We start from the raw sequence: 19,958 nt of genomic DNA, 5'->3' as shown, positions 1-19,958 counted from the left end.
ATCTAAAATATATTCATGTCTTTTAAAGACTAAATTAAACAAATATTCTGAAAACATTTTCGGAGAGGAACAAAATGGTTTCCGAAAGTCAGATCCTGCACTGACACCTTTTTCACTCTCGAGCTTCTAATAGAAAAAAGAAGAGAATTCAATTTAGAGACCCATATATTATTCATCGATTATAAAAAGCTTTTGATAAAGTCAATTGTAATAAGCTACTGGAAATTTTAAGAGATGACAACATTCCTAACCAGCTAATTAAAGCAGTTTTCAATATATATAACAATAATGTAATTAAAATAAAGATAGCCACACAAAAATCTGAATCACAGAACATAAATGCAAGTGTCCGACAAGGATGTAGTCTATCGCCACTCTTGAATATCTATATTAATATAACAGAGAATGGGGGGGAAACAAGTTTTGGCATTCAAATAAATGACTGCACCAATATCAATACAATTTTATTTTCCAATGATCAGATTCAAAATGAACATAACAATGATTCCCTACAGCAAGCAGCCTTTTCATTAAATGAAATTGCAAAAACATACAATATGGAAATCTCTACTTCCAAAACCAAAGTCATGGCATTTAAAGGTCGCGACCCAGTTAGAAGCAAAATGTGAAACTGAATCGTCACATCTATGAAACTTTAATACATTAACTGTAACATGTTCACATCTTTCATTCTTTATGTTTTACCTTTTAAATCTTTCATACTTGATCTATCAACTCTTTCCCTTTCCTCCTTTACATTCTAATAGCAACACTGATAACCTTAAATGCAAATGTGTGTCATTAATTGGCATTCCTATCTACCTGTTCTCTAGCATGCACAATGTTGCACCTTTTTCTACTCTTCACCACTCTGGTATCTCACTTTTGACATGACTTACACTTCTGGTACTCTTTTCTCATATTCTTCGGACAAACTCTTTCATCATTAAATTGTAACCTTAAACTGGCATGAGTAAAACTGAATTACTGTTTCTTTCTTGATTTGTAGTTCTTTCTTGTTTTATAGTAATAAAAAAAGAAAGCAATCAGACAAATGACTGTGGATCTGTAATGAAGAAATGAACAGTTATGAGAAATCAGAAGTAGCAATGACTGAGGATGACAATGACTTGAAATGTGAAAAAAGAATTTTGAACGTGATTTAATAAAGCTGTTTCAGGAGATAATAGTGTAACTAATTGTGTTGCCATGGTATAACAATAGTGAATTAAGAAGGAGAGCAGAGCTTGAAAATGACATTGATATGCCATTTTTCATCAATGGTATGCAAGCAAATAGGTGTCAATTCAGGAACATAGTGTAAATTTCAAAGTAAGTTAGTATGAATTAAAAGAGATGAGCTTAATTTCATTTAGTATAATATTGCGCATTTGGAATGGCTGTTGTTGAGGGGACAGGGAACAGGAAAGAGAGAATGTTTAAAACCTGAATAGCAGATACACTGAGATACACAGAGATACAAATACACTGAAAAGCATTAGAAAGCAGATTTGGAAAGAAGACAGATGGGAAGTAGATACATGAAGCAAAAGACTGATTTCAGAAGAGCATCAAAGAATGTGACATAGAGATTGGATGTAGACAATGAAAAGGGAATTAAAAGCTGGAGAGAGAGGGCACAGGGTTATATCACAACTAGTGTGAAGAAAGACAGCAAGGAGGTGGAATTAGTCATACCGAAATGTCATATCAGTCATATCTGGAAACACTTAAAACAGAACCTTGTGGGACTCTCTCCTATTGAAGAATGAATCAGGTGAGAGTAATTCTCATTCAGACTTGGAAGATTCAGTTAAATATAACATTTTTGAAACATGGAGTGAGGTTTCATCTGAGATCAAAGTGGTCTTTAAAGCATGCCAAATTTCAAAGTTGTCATATGTTTTTTCCATGTCAAAAAAAAAACAAATATTAAGTGCATGTGTTAGGAAAACATCTCTAATGGATGCTTCAAATTATAGGTGTAGCTAGGGAGCGCCCCCCCCCCCCGGTGGCACTTTGAACCTTTTTGAACTTTTGCAGTTAATTCTAAAAAAAACTCATTTCCAAATATTGTAATTCTACTGTGAATTTTCCTCGCAATTGCTAGCTAGTTGTAAGAGGAGTTTTTCTAAATAAAATAATTAAGAATTACCTACATTATTATTAAATAGACTTCGCCAATGTCATTGACGATTTTGCTAACAGAAAAGCAAGAAAAATAACATTTTAGAATGTTGAAATTAAAGTTTTACTTCAAAAATAAACATAGTGTTTTAATTTATTTCCCTATGCATTGTTTTGACTTTTTGTAGTATTTTTGGTATGTATTGAGAGGGGCGGCAAAAGCTCTAGCTACACCACTGCTTCAAATTAGATTAAATGATCTAAATGTTGAATGATATTTAGGTAAGCCAGATGGCATCTTGAAATAAAAGCTGTTCCCTACAGAAAACACAAAAAAAAATTATTTCTAAGATTTTGGAAAAGCAGATAGTCAGAGATATTGGATGTGATTAGTTGCAATTTCTATATCCTTACCTGACTTTAAAATGGCAATAATAATTACTGTTTTTGCCAGAATTCCATAAATTCATTCTAAGAAAAATTCTGTTGAATAAGCAAATCAGTTGATCAATGGAGAATGGTATGATATGTTTAAAAAACTCATAATGTATTATTATTACGTGGGCAACCCCATGGAGTCCTTGAACTCACTGAGAGAGACCCTAAACACAACATTTGTGCAACATCTATCATACTTCGCTTTGAACTCATTCTCAGTCAAAGCAACAATTGATTGTGGCAACCTATTTCTCTAATTCACCATCCTCCAGGCAAAAAACCTAGTCTTCACACCCCTGCTAACTACACTTTTGCTAATTTGCAAGGAAGGCACCTAGTTTACTTACCACCAGACTTGTTTGGAAGATTTTTCTCTGTATTGATCTTGTAAAGCCTTTCAGTAATTTGTATGTATCAATCATAAAAAAAAAAATTTATCCAAATGTCAACCAATTTCAGTAACCCACAAGTCTTCGATCTAATCGCATAAGGTGCATTCCATACACCTTATGCTGAGACTTAGATTAAACAGCACAGTTAAAGGCACAATTCCCTAGTATCTTCTCATAAAACTTGAGCTGGTATACCATCTAATCCCACAGCTGTATTCACATCAAGCTAATGTAACATCCTATGTACCTTCAGTTCATTTACCTCTATTTCCATATAAGTCCTTGCCTCTCTTGTTACTACAATATGACAAGAGGAATCTTTATATGGTTTTTTTCCAGCGAAGGTTTTTTCCTGCTGGGCAGCTTGTGTTTTTTTTCCTGCATACAGACAAATCGGCCACGAGAACACACATAATTCACAGTCAATAAATGCTAGTAGTAGTGGTGGATGATACGTGGTGGTGTGTTGTTCATAGTAATGTCGTGTAGTGGAGAATTAAGTAAAAGAGATAGTGTGTCCTTCCACAATGAGTCCTTGAACTTATTGAAGGTGTCATATAATAATATAAATTAAAGATGCCAAGAAATTATATTCTTGGTTTCATCCTTTATCCAAGTGTAAACAAACACTTGTTTGCTTACACTTGGATAAGTACAAACTTGTTTGCACTTATATTTGTTTGTCACAATAGCCCCCCCCCCCCCTTCTTCCACAATTTTCTTCAAAATCTTTGGATAATTTTTGGTCACCTCCTTATCTGCACTTGCAGCTTCATCTGTGATTTGAACATTATGTAGGCTATTTCTCTTTTTGAAATGTTCAAATCACTAGCATGGAATTCTTCTTTTCAATCACTGATAGCCCTTTCTTTCAAGGTTGCAAAGAGACTTAGTGCTTTTGATTTAATTAGGTCAGTGCTTAGTGCAATTGGTTACAATCGTTTATAACCGTTTATCGTTACAATCTTCAATTCATGTAGAAAGAAGTCTCTCTAATTCAATCATTGTAATACTTTGATTTCAAGTGGTCTGCATGCATGATGAACTTGAAGCAACCTTACCTTTCTCTTTGTATTCAGCAGCTTTGCTTAAAATTGCTCTTACAGTTGATTCATCCATTTTGTGTTCTTATCCTATTGTTGCTCTGGACTCACCTTGTTCACTTTTCTTTATTTCAAGTTTTTCTTCCAATGAGATTACTTTTCAAATCTTTTTCGCTTTGACTTTTTTTGCTCACTAATTCTTCTACTAAGGTTGGTAAAATACTTTAAAATAAAAAGTAAGGAAAGCAACTGCATAGGAGGCATGAGATATGATCAGCAAAATGCTATATAATTAGCAGACAACATAAATTTTGGCAATAAATTTAGAACACAGTTTACAAGCTGGAAATAGTGTAGTATGCCATCGACAAATAACTTTGTAAAATGTTTTAAATTGGTAACTAAATTATTTCATCCAGGTGAGTGATTTTTTAAAACAGCCACAAAAAATGTATAGGTAGAAAATTTTTAAAATCTGTAACATTTATTTTTAAAATATACATCACAGGTGCAGTAATCAAATTTTAGAGGTGCATTAATTGCATTTCGGTATAGAAAAAAATGACACACTAATTGAAGACACATTGATCGAGGGATTGCTGTATAACCAAGTAAAAAAACTTTCACCATCCATCTCTAATCCAGAATATTTTACTAATAAGATGTAACCTTTTGACTACTTTTATGTGGAAACATGACTTCTGCATTAATTCAAACTTGGTGTCACTTCTGGGTGTGACTCCCACTGATATGCTTTTGTGCTGAAGTGGTTGCTTTCCCCTGAGTGATGGGGTGAGCCTGCCATTGGATATCACCACTGCAGAGGGTTCTTCTTGGTGGCAGGGTGAGCCCATCACTGAGTGGAACTACCAACGAGTTAAATGATCCTTCAGGTATCTCACTGTTGAGTAATCTGCGGGATCGCAAGAGTTGTTTGAGAGGTATTCCCGCACTTAAACATACCTCAATAAAGATCAAAACCAGTAGTAAAACTGGGTAGTGACCCTTCCTGTAACATAGCCTTATATAATATAATGCATAATGGGATACTTATGCAAGTGTTGTGACGTCTATATATCACGACACGTCTATATAAGTAGACATGTCGTGAAGTTACATCACATGCAAACTATGTTTACGTATACTTGGATAAAGGATGACATCTTGACAGTAAATTTATAGTATAACCTGGTGACCCTTCCTGTAACATAGCCTTATATAATATAATGCATAATGGGATACTTATGCAAGTGTTGTGACGTCTATATATCACGACACGTCTATATAAGTAGACATGTCGTGAAGTTACATCACATGCAAACTATGTTTACGTATACTTGGATAAAGGATGACATCTTGACAGTAAATTTATAGTATAACCTGGGTGAAAAAATTCAACATCACATAATAATAATAACAGGCCGAGTGGTTAGCGTATCTGCTCTCCAGCCAAAAGGCTGCAGGTTCGAATCCCGCATGGCATGGATGTTTGTGATTGTCTATGATAGTACTAGTGGTGGTAGTCGGCGGTAGATGGCATTGGTGTTAGATGATGAAGGTTAGTGGAGTAGTGAGACAAAGAGTTGTAGAGTAGATGATTTTAGGGGTATTGGTAGATAGGGAGATGAAGTTCAGAGGACACATTGCTAAGGTGTCCAAGAATGCACATAGGATTACTTGGTTGTTGAGGAACACACTGACATCCAGAGATAAAGAGGTTATTATTCCCCTTTATAAAGCATTGATACTTCCACATTTGGATTACTGTGCTCAGGTCTGGTCACCTGGATTCCTTGGAGATGAGGAGGCTGTGGAGAGGGTTCAGAGAAGAGTGACCAAGTTGGTGAGTGATATAAAAAATGCTCCCTACATTGATAGATTGAGAGCTTGTGGATTGCAGAGATTGGTTGATAGGCGAAGAAGAGGGGGATATGATAGAAACATTCAAATTACTAAAAGGTTTTTATAGGATTGATGCAGGGGAAATGTTTCAGCTGTGTGATAGTGATGGAAGAACAAGAGGTCATCTCTGGAAATTAAAGAAGAGTGTGGTTAACAAAGGTGTCAGAACAAGGTTTTTTGCCTGGAGGGTGGTGAATGAGTGGAATTCATTGCCTGACTTAGTTGTGAGCTCTTCGTCTGTAAATGAATTCAAGAAGAGATATGCCAGATATTGTTTTGCTAGTTTGGGTCTCCCGCGATGAGTCTACTGACTCCATGGAGATACCCGTAATAATAATAATAATAATAATGCCCTCCCTCGATGAGTCTTTGGACTCCCTTGAGGTGTGATGTAATAATAATAATAATAAAACTGTAACCAGTTTCAGAAAAACAAAATGAAACCTACACATAATTGTTATTGTTGAAATTTAGGATGGGTATATTTATAATAATCATTCTTGGAACTTTTTTTTTCTTGCAGTTAAGAAAAAAGTTTCTTAAAAAGGCTTTAGAATAGTATTTCCAAAAAAAGAATAAGTATAAAGAGCCAATAGGCTTCATTTCGGCAATATAAACATTATTTAAATTAAGGGGATATTAAATCCCATATTTTAAATCCCAAAATTTAAGTAACTTAATGGTTGCACCTTTTTGACAACTTGTATAGCAGAGTATATAAGTTCTTTTCGCTATACCCTTTGGTATTTATATTTTGGTCTAGCTACTCACTGATGAAGCCTCAATAAAGGCTGAAACTGGTCTGGGTAGTGACCTCCCACCATAATGTAATAACAGCATACATTTTCTAGGAAATGTGTTTTTACATTATAGAAAATACCAAGAATAGCGATCAGAACTTTACCACCTTTGCTGTGAGTTGCCCGAGATTGTACTATGTACTAGGACTACTTGCATTAGCTCATGCTAGTAATCGCCGATACTTTTATAGTTTACTATATTCGGCATGAAACTCTCTGATTCCAATCTTTGAGTTTCTTATTCGGTTTTAAAACAATGTGGGATTTAATATCCCCTTAATTTAAATAATAAGTATTATTATTTGATAAATAAATATCATTTGATGCCAAGTAGGCAAATAATGTTGCAAATAATCTTTCTCTATTCTGAATTTTAGTGCTGTTTTATTGGAAAGTAAATAATAATATAGTGATTATTATTTCTGGATAGGAACAAGTAGCATTTGATTTTTTTCTTTTTTTTTTTAAATGTCCATCTCACATCAGTGAGCATGGTTCTATTAATAAGGATAAATAATGTATACAGAAAAATGAAATAGTTCACAAAAAGAGAGAGAGGTGTGTGCCTGAGTTGTACTTTTGTTTGTAATGTGAAATATTAGTTTACTGAAATAATTCAGAATGTTTATAATGTCAATGAAACACATATATTGATAAGAAATATATTTATTATTTTATAAGTATCTGTCAACTGCAGAAATTAAATTACATTTAATTTGCAAATTTAAGTTGACAATGCAGCAATAACTGTCATTTGTGCACTGTGAGGACAAACTTCCCATGTAACATGTAATATGAAGTAACAGCAAACTTTGGTTTGCTGTTATTTCATAAAATGCAAGAAGATGGAAGTAATTTTTATTTTTATTTTCCTACTAGTGGCCTTTGTATGTTTGTAACAAGCCTTCTGCATTTATTTTAAGAAATAATATTTTGAATTCCAAACAAAAGTACAATTCAGGCATCTTGCTCATTTTTTTTTCATTAATAATTTCATTTTTCTGCATGCATTATAAACTAATAAGTTTATGAAATTCATGATGCAATGAACAGCACTAGTACTGCAACAGCAAAATTCACATATTTGATAAACAATGTTGCAACTTTAACATAACTTTGCACTGTAGGGAAGAATTTTACACATATTCGGATATCTAGCACGTGTAAAATTCCACCATCAGAATATGTCATTTCTGAAACTATTTGGATAACACAGAATTCAAGTGAAAGTGAAACAGCAAAAGGGAGGAGAAAAGTAATGTGGTGGGAATACATTTTTAAATAAAGTCAATATGTGAAAATGGATGATACTGGTGAATAAAGAAGTAATGTCAAACGTAACTATAATAATTTTGTATACTACTTAAAACTAAAGTGATAATATTGTGGTTAATTTTCACATCACTTCTTTATTCAGTAATATCCCCCTTTCTAACACATTAACTTAAAAATATTTTACTAATCTCTTCAGTTTTGCTATCTATGCTGGTTATTTCACTTGGAAGGACATCATATATAAAGAAACATAGAGGGCAAAGTGATGGGCTCTTCCCTCCTCCTCCTCCATTACCCCATAATCAATATATATCTAAATGAAGATATATATATATATATATATATATATATAGAGAGAGAGAGAGAGAGAGAGAGAGAGAGAGCTGAATGAAGCATTTCGAAAAACATGCTCTTAATATGGTGGACAAGGACCTGAAATTCTGGGGCCACATTGCACAAATTGTGAAGGCATCACATCGAATAATGGCAATGATGTGGAGGACCCTGCCATGCAGAAACAGAGAAGTTATAATGCCATTATAGGCCTTGATCAAGCTTCATATAGATTATTGTGCACAAATTTGGTCAGGTGGTTTTCATGGTGACAAGGATATGTTGGAAAGGTACAGAGAAGATTCATAAAGGTGATCAGCATTCTTTGGAATGTGGAGTATGAGGGCAGATTGAGAGAATGTAAGTTGCAGAGCCTCATGAATAGGAGGAAGAGGAGGGGGAGATATGATTGAGACATATAAGCTAGTCAGGGGTTGTTACAGCATCAACATGGAAGAGATTTTTCCTAAAATGGGAGAGTGGAGTAGAACAAGAGTCCATTGCTGAAAACTGTATAAGGAGGGGTGAGCAGAGGAGTAGGTTCTTTGCATGGAGAGTAGTTGGCGAGTGGAATGCATTGCCTGAGTGTGTTGTAGGTGTAGAATGAATCAGTTTAAAGCACAGTTGGTCGAGCATTGTGTGTACCTTCCATGATGAGTCTCTGACTCCATGGAGATCAAATGTTAATAATAATAATAATATTACAGTTCACAAATCTTCTATCTGGCCAAGATGGAATGATAATGTGTTCTTCAACTGGGATTATGGCTTAGACACATTAAAATTATTCCTACTCTTCCATCTCAACAACCAGCATTCCAGAATCCAGTTCACCATAGAAGAAGAAAATTACTATGGTTTGTCTTTTCTAGACATTTTAATCAGTCATTGCCCTAATGGCATTCTATCTTTCTCAGTCACTCCCTCAACTAGGCAGATACAATTAAAAAACTTTATCATAATCCCACCCTCACCTCACAAAATATGATACCATAAAAATCCTAGTTAACAGAGCTACAAATCTGTTTCAATAAGACTTCTCTCACAGCTCAACTCTCATTTATTCATTACACCATCCTCATCCAATGGCTATAATGTGATAAAATTAACAGGTTACTTTTCCTGATTTACACTTCCTTCTCAAGATACATATTATACATTTACGGAATAGTAGTAGTATTATAGTAATACTACTACTATTCCCTATATTAGAGACACCTCAGAAAAAAATAACTAGAAAACTTTTAAAGAAATATAATGTCTTATGGCTTTCAATCCTACATGAAACTAGTCACTTCTCAAAAGTTCAACTCTTGGGAAGTGACTTGGGACCTTCCCTGCTCAGTTCCAAGTGCACACAAGATAATGATCAAAATGGAATATCTTGATTGTTCATCTTGAAAAACACAAGAAATATATCTGCTATAACAATTATGATCAACTGGATCTATATAACCATTCCTTGGATATGCTGCACAAAATCAACTGGTAAAGACTGCTAGGCTTCACCTGAGAAGAAACATGGCAGACATTTCTCTTCTCTCTCTCTTTTTGAATCCACAAAACAGTTTTGTGGATTTAAAAAAATTATGTCATCCACAAAAAAGTTTTGTGGATGACATCTTTGCAATTTGGTCTTACACTTAAACAGAAATTTTTATCCAGAAACTGCTTTAGTTTCTGGATAAAATTAACTCATACTCACATCAAATTCATTACTGATTCTAGAAACAATTTTCCCTTTTTCAATACTTTAATACATAAAACTCTGCTGGTAATATTCAATTTTCTGTTTAGAGGAAGCCATCCTCTAAAACAGGTCAGCAGGACAAGATAGTACAGTGCAGCTGTAATCCAGGGAGAATACATGGTCAAGAGTAGGATTTAGTTAGGTAATTGAGCTTGTTGAGTACAAAAAGAATAATTGTTGTGGAAGATTTTAACTGCAGCAATATAAACTGGAAAGAGGAAATGCTGTATGACTCATTCTTGAATTCAGAATGTAAATGTTTTTACCAGTTTTTCTGTCTTCTCCCTGAGAGAAGCTCATAACATATTGAACAAAATATGTAAGAGGAATAAATTATATTTAGTTTTCACATACATGTGTGAAGCTGTTATTTAAATTAAAATATAGTATGTCTAACGGAAATATCACTATCAAACAACAACTAATAATAATAAATCTTAATAAATATGGTTGTGTGAAAATTTCTAATGATTTGGAAATAATCAATTCTTGGACCTCTCACACAAGAACCAAAGCTGTCTACTAGTGCCTAAAAAGAGTACTTCCTCATAGGAATTTAGGTTTAACAGTCTCTTAAAAGAGCCTGTGTAGCTCAGTGGATGTGGCAACTGCACACATGGTACTTGACCACATGAAGGAAGATGGTTTCAAATCTAGTCAGTAACTAGAGGAAATTTTTATAAGCCTTTTTTAAACCAGTTCCCAAGTTAGCCGATCTCTGGCACATGCAAGCAGGATTTTTCCTCCTGGAAACTTGGGTTTTTCATCCTGTAAACTCAAGAACATCGACCACAGAATCCACACTATTTCAGACATTAAACATATTGTGTTAGGGTTAGGGACCATGAGATGGCAGCACTTGTTGAGCCGTCTCTTCACTGCATGCCAGTTAATTAGCGATAGCCTTGGTCCAGCTATCTCTGATTAGGTACCAGTGGAGATTGAACTGCCCGCTTAGTCTCCAAAAGTTAGATAGTGTTAAAACGGCCTTGCCTACCCCCTATTTGGGAATAAAAATGCATTAGCTGATTTTTAGGAGTCTCATAATAATAATAATGATAATCAGGGCTTAACAAAAAAAAATTAACTTGCCTATAATTCCTCACCACTTTTTTAATGATATATCACACAGTAGGTATTCCATAAAGTGATTAGCGGTGTTGTGTTGTTGTTAGTAGAAAATGTCTATTGTTTTAGAATCATTTCAAGAAAAAGAAGTCAATAAATAATAAGAATAGAAGAACGGTATAAACAACACCAGAATTTCACTAGATGCCATGTCGCACCAAAGAATCCTTAGGCCTTATCTCAGGATCATGAAAAGGAGATTTGTTGCAATACCAGTTGAGCTCACAGGCTGACTGATCCTGGCTGGGCCATCCAAGACTGCCTGCCTTGCCAAAGAAGAGTAAAACTACTAGTATCAAATTACTTAATCAAAGCATTGAATTTCTAGAGTTTCTAGTAATTAGCTTTTACAAGGTGCCAAGGGAATGGAAGGAAGGTAAGATAGTGCCATTGCATAAGGAAAGTAGCAGACTCGAAGTGTCTAATTATAGGCCAGTTTGTGTGTCATCAGTAGTTGTTAAGATCTTGGAGAAAGTAGTGAGGGACCGTACACAACATTGGGCACATGAGGGTAATGTTATCTGAGAGAGTCAACATGGATTTGTGAAAGGGTGCTCTTGTTTTAGCAATATGCTAGCCTTTTATAATAAAGAACATTAGATGAGGGAAAGGCATATACTGCAATTTTCTTAGACTTAGCGAAGGCATTTGACAAGGTGCCACATGATAAGCTGATATTTAAGTTGCAGCACATGGGTCTGGATGTCAGATTGGTCAACTGGATTCAGGATTGGCTGTCTGATAGGTATCAGACAGTTGTGTATGGTGGAGCAGTTTCAAGGAGGCAGAGGGTTACAAGTGGGGTCCCATAGGGCTCAGTACTGGGACCTATATTGTTTAATCTTTATATTAATGACATTGCCAGTGGATTGCAAGGGGATATTCAGTTGTTTGCAGATGACACGAAGCTGGGAAGGGTTATCAGTAACAGTGCAGATGTGGTAGCCTTGCAAGAGGATTTAAATAAGCAATATAGATGGGCAAATGAATGGCGGGTGTCAGTTTAATGCAGCAAAATGTAAGGTCTTGAGGTTTGGGAAACATCGACGGGATGCTACATACTCTATGGGAGGAGTTATACTGGAGGAAGTAGGGGAGACAAGAGATCTGGGGGTTGATGATTGATAGAAACCTGAAGTTTAGGGGACATATTGCGAAGGTGGTGAAGGTAACACAGAGGATTGCTGCAATAATGAGAAGGACGCTGACCTGCAGAGATAAAACAGTTATCATTCTGTTGTATAAGACCCTAATCAGACCACATTTAGACCATGATTTGAAGGGGATAAATTAACTGTGGATAGGGTACAAAGGCAGATAACAAAGATGGTTTCAGGACTGTACAATGATAGTTATGAGGATCGGATGAGGGAATGTGGACTGCAGAGTTTGGTGGATAGAAGAAGGAGAGGTGATATGATTGAGACTTTTAAACTGTTGAGAGGTGGTTACAGGGGTGACACTCGGGAATTCTTTCGCTTGGTTGAACAGTGGGAAGGAGTGATGACAAGAGGCCATCCCTCGATGTTATAAAAGGAATCTGTAAGCAAGAGCGTGAGAATGGTTTCTTTGCATGGAGGGTGGTTGAACCATGGAATGCATTGCCTGATGGAGTGGTGAGAGCGAGAATGGTCAATGAGTTGAAGGAGTGGTATGTTAGACTTTGTGTTTCTTGGGGGGGAGGCCTCCCCTCGATGAGTGTTGATAGACTTTGTGTTTCTAAGGAAGGACCTCCCACGATGAGTCTTTTGACTCCATGAAGACCTGAATAATAATAATTATTATTATTATTATATATGATACCACTGCCTTGGTAGAAAGTTGAACAAAGGAAAGTTTCAGTAAAAAAATTTAAAAAAAAAAAAAGCATTATATATGAAACCAATACAAACCACAGCCAACCTATATGCCATACAATGATGGGCTGTAAGAAAATAACATGTAACATGATAACAGAGAAATGTGGTACTTTAATGTTGCTAATTGCAACACAGCACAGTACTATAACTCTTTGGTCTTATTAGTGATATGCTCTAGTAGGGGTATGCATTCGTTGCTATGAAGAGAAGGACACTGCCAACAAGAGCTGTTGTACCAAAGTACTTTTTCTTTTCATTTATTGATGTCTGTCTCAACCAGTGGTCATAAACATATATACCATAAGTTCATGTCATATGTTATAAACATATATCATATGTTATATGTCATAAAAACAAATCAGCATTCAGAACACATGCAATTTACAGACAAAAATAGTAGTGGTAGTGGTGGGCAGTGGATGGAATTGGTGTAGATGATGATGATGATGATGGTAGTGGCAGTTTCTCCATACTTATTATTATTATTTCCCAAGACCTCATGGAGTCAAAGACTCATCTGGGAGGTCCTTTTATCACACACACACACACACACATCTCATCATACCGTGTCTTAAACACACTCAAACTCCTTGCAGACACCACACTCTCAGGCAAAGCATTCTAATCATTCACAACTCTGCACGAAAAAAACCTGCCTCTCACTCCCCTACTCACACCCTCTTTATACAGTTTCCAGGGATGGCCTCTGGTTCTCCCCTAATCTCCCACTATTCTCTGCAGAACTTCTCCACCATTGATTTTATAACAACCCCTTACCAACTTGGAGGTCACTATCACATCTCTCGTCTTCCTTCTCTCCACCAGACTCTGCAAATTACATCTTCTCAATCTTTCCTCATACTCAACATTCCAGAAGTCGGAAAGTACCTTAGTCAGTCGCATTTCGACCCTTTCCAATATCTCTTCATCCTTCTGAAAACCTGGTGACCAAATCTGGGCACAACAGTCCATGTGTGGCCTAATCAAAGCCTAATACAATGGAACAAGAATCTCCCTAATTCTACACATGTGTCCTCCGCATCATTCACAGAAGTCTTTGTGTTGTCTTCACAATTTTCGCGATGTGTCCCCTAAATTTTAGATCCTTATCGACTATCACTCCCAGATCTCTTATTTCCTCTACCTGCAACAATATATTCTCACCAAGCATAAATTATGCATCCCATCTTTGTTTTCCGAATTTTAAAACTTTACATTTTGCAACATTAAACTCACATCCCCATTTGCTTCCCTAATCATTCAATTTATTCAAGTCTTCTAGCAAGGCCACAACATCTTCACTACTCTTTATGGTTCTTCCAAACTTTGCAACATATGCAAACAACTGAATATCTCCATCCAAATCTTTGCCAATATCATTAATATACAAGTTAAACAGTAATGGCCCTAAAACAGACCCCTGAGACACTCCACTAGTGACTTTTCTTTTCCTGGATATCGCACCCTCCATACACAACTTGTTGATACCTATCAGATAGCCAGTCTCCAATCCAATGCACTAATCTAATATCGACCCCATCTGCTCTAGTTTGACTGTCAACTTATCATGAGGTACTCTATCAAAAGCCTTTAGAAAATCCAAGTATATTACTGTGTATCCTTCTCCTCTATCCAAGGAAGCAGTCACTTTATTGTAATAAGTAAGAAGATTACTAAAACATGAACTTCCTTTAGCAAATACATGCTCTCCATCAAAGATTATACCTTTGTTGTCAACCCAACTCTGGATCCTGGTTCTCACAAGCTTCTCCAACAACTTAACCACAACACCTGACACACAGATAGTCCTATAGTTTGATGCTTGAGTTCGATCACCTCCTTTATGAAGTGGCACAATCTTGAAATCCTTCCACTCTTTAGGAACTTGACCAAGTGCAAGACTCGTATTAAAAAAATATGTCAAATCTCTGGCACATTCCTTCAGAATACGCGGTGATATATTATCAAGTCCCACAGCCTTAATTTACATCTAGTTTACTCAACTCCCCAAACACCTCTTGCTCATTTACAGTCAGTCTCTCCTCCCCATCATCAACTGCTCTCAATCTCTCCATGAAGTCACATTCACAAGATTGAAAGATCTTTATGAACTGCTCATTAAGTATCTCCACCACACATTCTGCAACAGCTGTCTTTATACCATTTCCTCCAATCAATGTCATCCTTCCATAATCATTTTTTCTTTTGCTGGCTACATATCGAAATAACTCCCTAGGATTCTTTTTGGCTTCATTAGCTAACTGCTGTTCATACCTCTCTTTATCTACTCTCACCAACCAAGTCACCCTCCTTGCCTGGTCTTTGTAGACCTCATGAAATTGGCTACTTCCAATTCTCTTATGCCTCCACAATGCCCTTTTTCTCTGTATCGCATGCTTAATCTCTTTATTCATCCATCTCACACCTACCTTATTTAACCTTCTCATGCTTCAAATACATTTAGACATTGCATCTACTAAATAGTTTTTGAAAACCTCCCAAGCTGCATTGATCTCTTTTCCAGCTAACTCCTCATTCCATGCTACACCCGCAAGCTGTCTCCGGAGCTCTTCATAATCACCCCCCCCCCCTTGTAGTTCCACATATACCCTTTTTTCACAGGGGTCCTTGCACTGCTGGCAACCACCCAGGTAATCATCTCATGGTCACTTTTACCAATTGGTGGATGATTTGACACCTCATTTATAATTGCATCCTCTGATGAGACAACCAATTCCAAGACCCTTAATCCTCGTGTGCCCTCTGTTACATACTGCCTGAGGTAGTTATCCCTCAAAAACTCAAGAAACTCATTTTCTTTACTTCCAGTTGCTATCTCTTCATTCTAGTCTATATTGCCATAATTAAAATCACCCATAATGATCACCCTTTTCTTATTTGCTTGGCTTATTTGACTATACATTTCACTATCATCACCATCCACATTACCAGGTCTATAACAACATCCCACTAAGTATTTGATTCTATTCACCTCTATCTCACACCATACTGCCTCAAAACCACTGGCCCTATTTCCCTCTTGCATCTCTACCTTGTATCGACATAACTCTCTATCATCAATAGTAGAACTCCCCCCCCCTTTTTTTACTCCTTCTATCCTCAAGAAACATATCATACCCTTCCATCTCTATTCCTGTCAGGATGTCGTCCTCATCTAACCATGTCTCACTTATTCTGACAATCTTTGAGTGAACAGATGCAATTACTGCAACCATTTCATCTGCCTTGTTTCTAATACTTCTAGCATTGGTATACAAACACAACAACTCATTTCTGGATCTACAGCTAGTTCCACTGATACCACTAACTCGATGTGATCTCTCCATGCTGGACTGGGGCCATTTCCCTTTCTGTTTCTTCATTTTAGAACCCTTTTCAATTTCATCTGTTTCCTCTTGATCCTCGGTCATCCCATTTCTTTCCTGCCTACACATGCTCTCACCTTCTCTTGGAGCATCCACCTTTCTCATGCTGTGTACCCCTGTCCACCCTGAGCCTCCCTGTTTCGCTGCTCCTCTTGCACACCCATTCTGTTATTTTCTATACTCATACCACTCACTTCCCCATTCATTTCCACTTCTTCAATCTCTCCTGTCTTACTCCCCCCACATCACTCCCCTCTAAATCTGATTCATTCTCTCTATTCACTTCTCTTCCTTCCAGCAGCAGTCTCTCTAAGCGACTCACATCATAACCACTCAAATGCAGTCCATCACTCTCATACAGCTCACTTCATCCCTCAAACTCATTCCACACATTAACAAACTGTACTCCCATCTCTTCACACATTTCAGCCAGCATATCATTCATAATCCTTGCTCTCTGCCTCATTTCACCACAATCACACCTAGGCTACACACTGACTACCCTTCGTGTCACACTATTCTCTTTTATCTTTCCAAGCAACCTCCTGACATTCATTCTGACATGCTCTTTGTGCTCTCTCAAATCATTTGTATCAATTAATACAATTAACTCTTTTGCTCGCTCCTACCTCATATCCAATGCCTGAATCACTCTACACATTTTACCACCTGGAAAACATTCCTTGTGCATTTTATCCTCCAGAACACCTTTAATAATGGAGTCGCCATACAATGCCACTCGCTCATCTTTCGTTAACTCTTTCATGCCATCATGATTTATTTTAATAGTTTTGACCTGAATTCTCTTAATTTCATTCCGCATCCATTTCATTTCTTGCCTCATCAAATCCAATTCACTTTCCGAATCTCGTGACACATTCTCTCTATCATTAAATCTTTCTAACTTTCTAACTCTCGACCCCTTCTTCTCACTTTCCCCCTCTCATTCATCCTTCTTTGTTTCCCTACTTTCGGCCTAACATACATCCAACTTTCACTATCATTCTTCTCACTTTCACTCTCATTTATCTTTCTTTGTTTCCGTATTTTCGGACTAACTTGCGTCCAACTTTTGCTATCATTCTTCTCGCTTTTATTCTCATTCCTCTTTCTTTATTTCAGTACTTTCAGTCCAACATGTGTCCAGCTTTCGCCATTATTCATTCTTTTTTCGCTATCATTTATTCTTTCGATTTTTTTCACTTGCGATTTCTGCGTCACGCCATTTCTACTTTCATTAGTTCTCTCAATTACGCACTTTTACTTTTTTCCTGATTTTTTTAACCTTTTTTTGACCCTCTTCTCGCCATCCTGCTCTTTCAAACATGCACTCGTGACACAATCATTACTAACACTTTCTGTCATCAATTTCATATTTGTATTCATCAGTTCCTCATTCAGGTCACACTTCGCACACACCTTTCTTCCATCCACGCTAAACATCCACAAATCATTTATGTAATCGAAGGAATACATATAACAGACCTCACACTTAATGAAACGACTGAAATCTAAATTAAATATTATTATACTTGGTAGATTAAGTGGTGGAGACAGAGAGTTGTAGAGCAGATGCCCTCCCTCAATGAGTCTTAAGGTTCCTTGGAAGTTTCACAAAATAATAATAATAATAATAAATACTGTGAACATACTTAGAGTTAAACAATCCAGGAACCCTACTAGAGACCAAACATAGTCAATTACATCAAGCCTTCACTAAGCACGCTTCTTTAACAGCAGGCAATGAAAATCATCTACCACCTACAGGCATTCTTATCAAACTCAACATCTATAATCTCATCAGCCAACCAACCATGCTAGTAAATATATAAATTTCTGATCAGGTCAGATCACAATGGGACTACCACTCAAATTTACTGATTTGATTTCTAGAGGGTGAAAGAAACCAAATTAGCAACTAAGACTACTAACAACAACTGGAATGTTATAAGAGTAGGTTGACGATTTGTGGCTTACATACATGATGAAGAGAGGCACTTTTAGATTAGTGAGAGGATTTTTATCTTATAGAAGGAATTATTTATGGAGACTAAGTGTGTGTGTGGGTGGGTGGGTGGGATGAAAGGCCCTAGAAACTGTACAAAAATGTGGTGGGAGAGGGGAATGAGGTGAGAATAGATTTTTTATTATTGAGAATGGTAGGTATGTAGAGAATGTGATGCTTAAAAATAAAGAATGTGAATATGAAGAATCTTAACATAGAAAAGATGAATTACTCATTGAGTGGTCTTCCATAATGAATATGCTGATCTCATGTATGTTTATTGTAAATAATACTAAGAGAAGGGTACTATCAACTACACAGCCTATAAGAAAAACATGAGAATCAAAACTAAATTTCCTATAACAAACAGCATTTAAAAAAACTGCAAAACTAGAGCAATTACAGTTTGCAATGTAAATAAATAAAAAACAATCCGTTAAAATTAATATACCTTTCATCAACCATTCTAATCGGAACCCACTATGAGATACCGAAGAATCACTGACGAAATTTACACGTGCTACATTAGTTGTTGTATCAATAGATGGGAGAGTAGAGAGTACACCACAAAATCTTCCTATCTGATGTATATTACTTTCGCCTGTTAAAATTTCTGATATCTGGTGTAAAAAAATAACAAAATAATAACAATAATAATTAAACAAAAATAATAAGAAACGAAAACAAAAGCATTAAAAATAATATTAAAAGCACTAGACATTAACACATTGTATTAAATTACATACAGGTAACCCTCGTATGATGCAGTACTTATATGTGGTCTACAAATTGTAGTATCCCTTGTTCAACGCAGTATACAATTTCTAGTAACCCTTTATTTATTTAATTTTCATATTTTTCACTGCAGGACTTAAAAATCAAATTTTATCTTCATTAAATTTGTGTCTGCCCGTTTTACGTAAATAGTTATAAGTATTGAATTTAGTGTTATTGCATCACTGAATAAGGTACTGTACAGAGGCTTTTGCAGTCTATGTCATTCTCAACAAATAGTGCAATTAGAGACAGATGGAATAAAAATGGCGCTAAGTAATAAATCACGTCCCTCCTCACAGAAACTATGTTGTATAGACTTAAGCAAAACCGTATGTTGCACCAAAACACAGTATCTAACTAAAACTATTGTCCAATTTTTCAATTATGAAATAAGTGTTTGTTTTATTGCATTTGAAATTCTCGATGTCATTATGACAGAATCACAAAGGCTAACTTAAAATAAAAGACTACCAAGAATTGAAATATGCCATATAATGAATGTGTGAGTTCGCCTGCTACCTCAAATGCAAACAAGAAGCCATAAAATTTAATCAAGGGTTGAAATGTTTGTGCGAGTTGAGCCAGTCAGTAATAAGAAGTTCCATCGAAACGATAAATAACACCCAGTTGTGAATGTGCTAAAACTAATAGTGAATGATGTATGACAGTTTCAGATGTTATGGAATTCGACTGAAGAGAATTAGCATTTCAACTCAACACTTCTCTGTTGCTTTTGTCTTTGG

General features: G+C 36.0%; 1 protein-coding gene across 1 annotated transcript in view; it reads right to left on the bottom strand.

Moving 5' to 3' along the window:
- The window catches only part of Cubn (Cubilin), a 2,223,842-nt gene that overhangs the window by 1,215,756 nt on the left and 988,128 nt on the right, over nucleotides 1-19,958 (bottom strand). The window contains exon 30 of the mRNA XM_090396294.1: nucleotides 18,890-19,058. Coding sequence (XP_090252420.1) covers nucleotides 18,890-19,058 — 169 coding nt within the window. The remainder of the gene's footprint in view (nucleotides 1-18,889; nucleotides 19,059-19,958) is intronic.

This window comes from Typopeltis vanoorti, chromosome 8 (genome assembly GCF_054136105.1).
Source record: "Typopeltis vanoorti isolate ZY-2024b chromosome 8, IOZ_Tvanoo_1.0, whole genome shotgun sequence".
Classification (NCBI taxonomy): domain Eukaryota; kingdom Metazoa; phylum Arthropoda; class Arachnida; order Uropygi; family Thelyphonidae; genus Typopeltis; species Typopeltis vanoorti.
The sequence above is the reverse complement of the archived record's forward strand: the minus strand, read 5'-3'. Positions and strand labels throughout refer to the sequence as shown.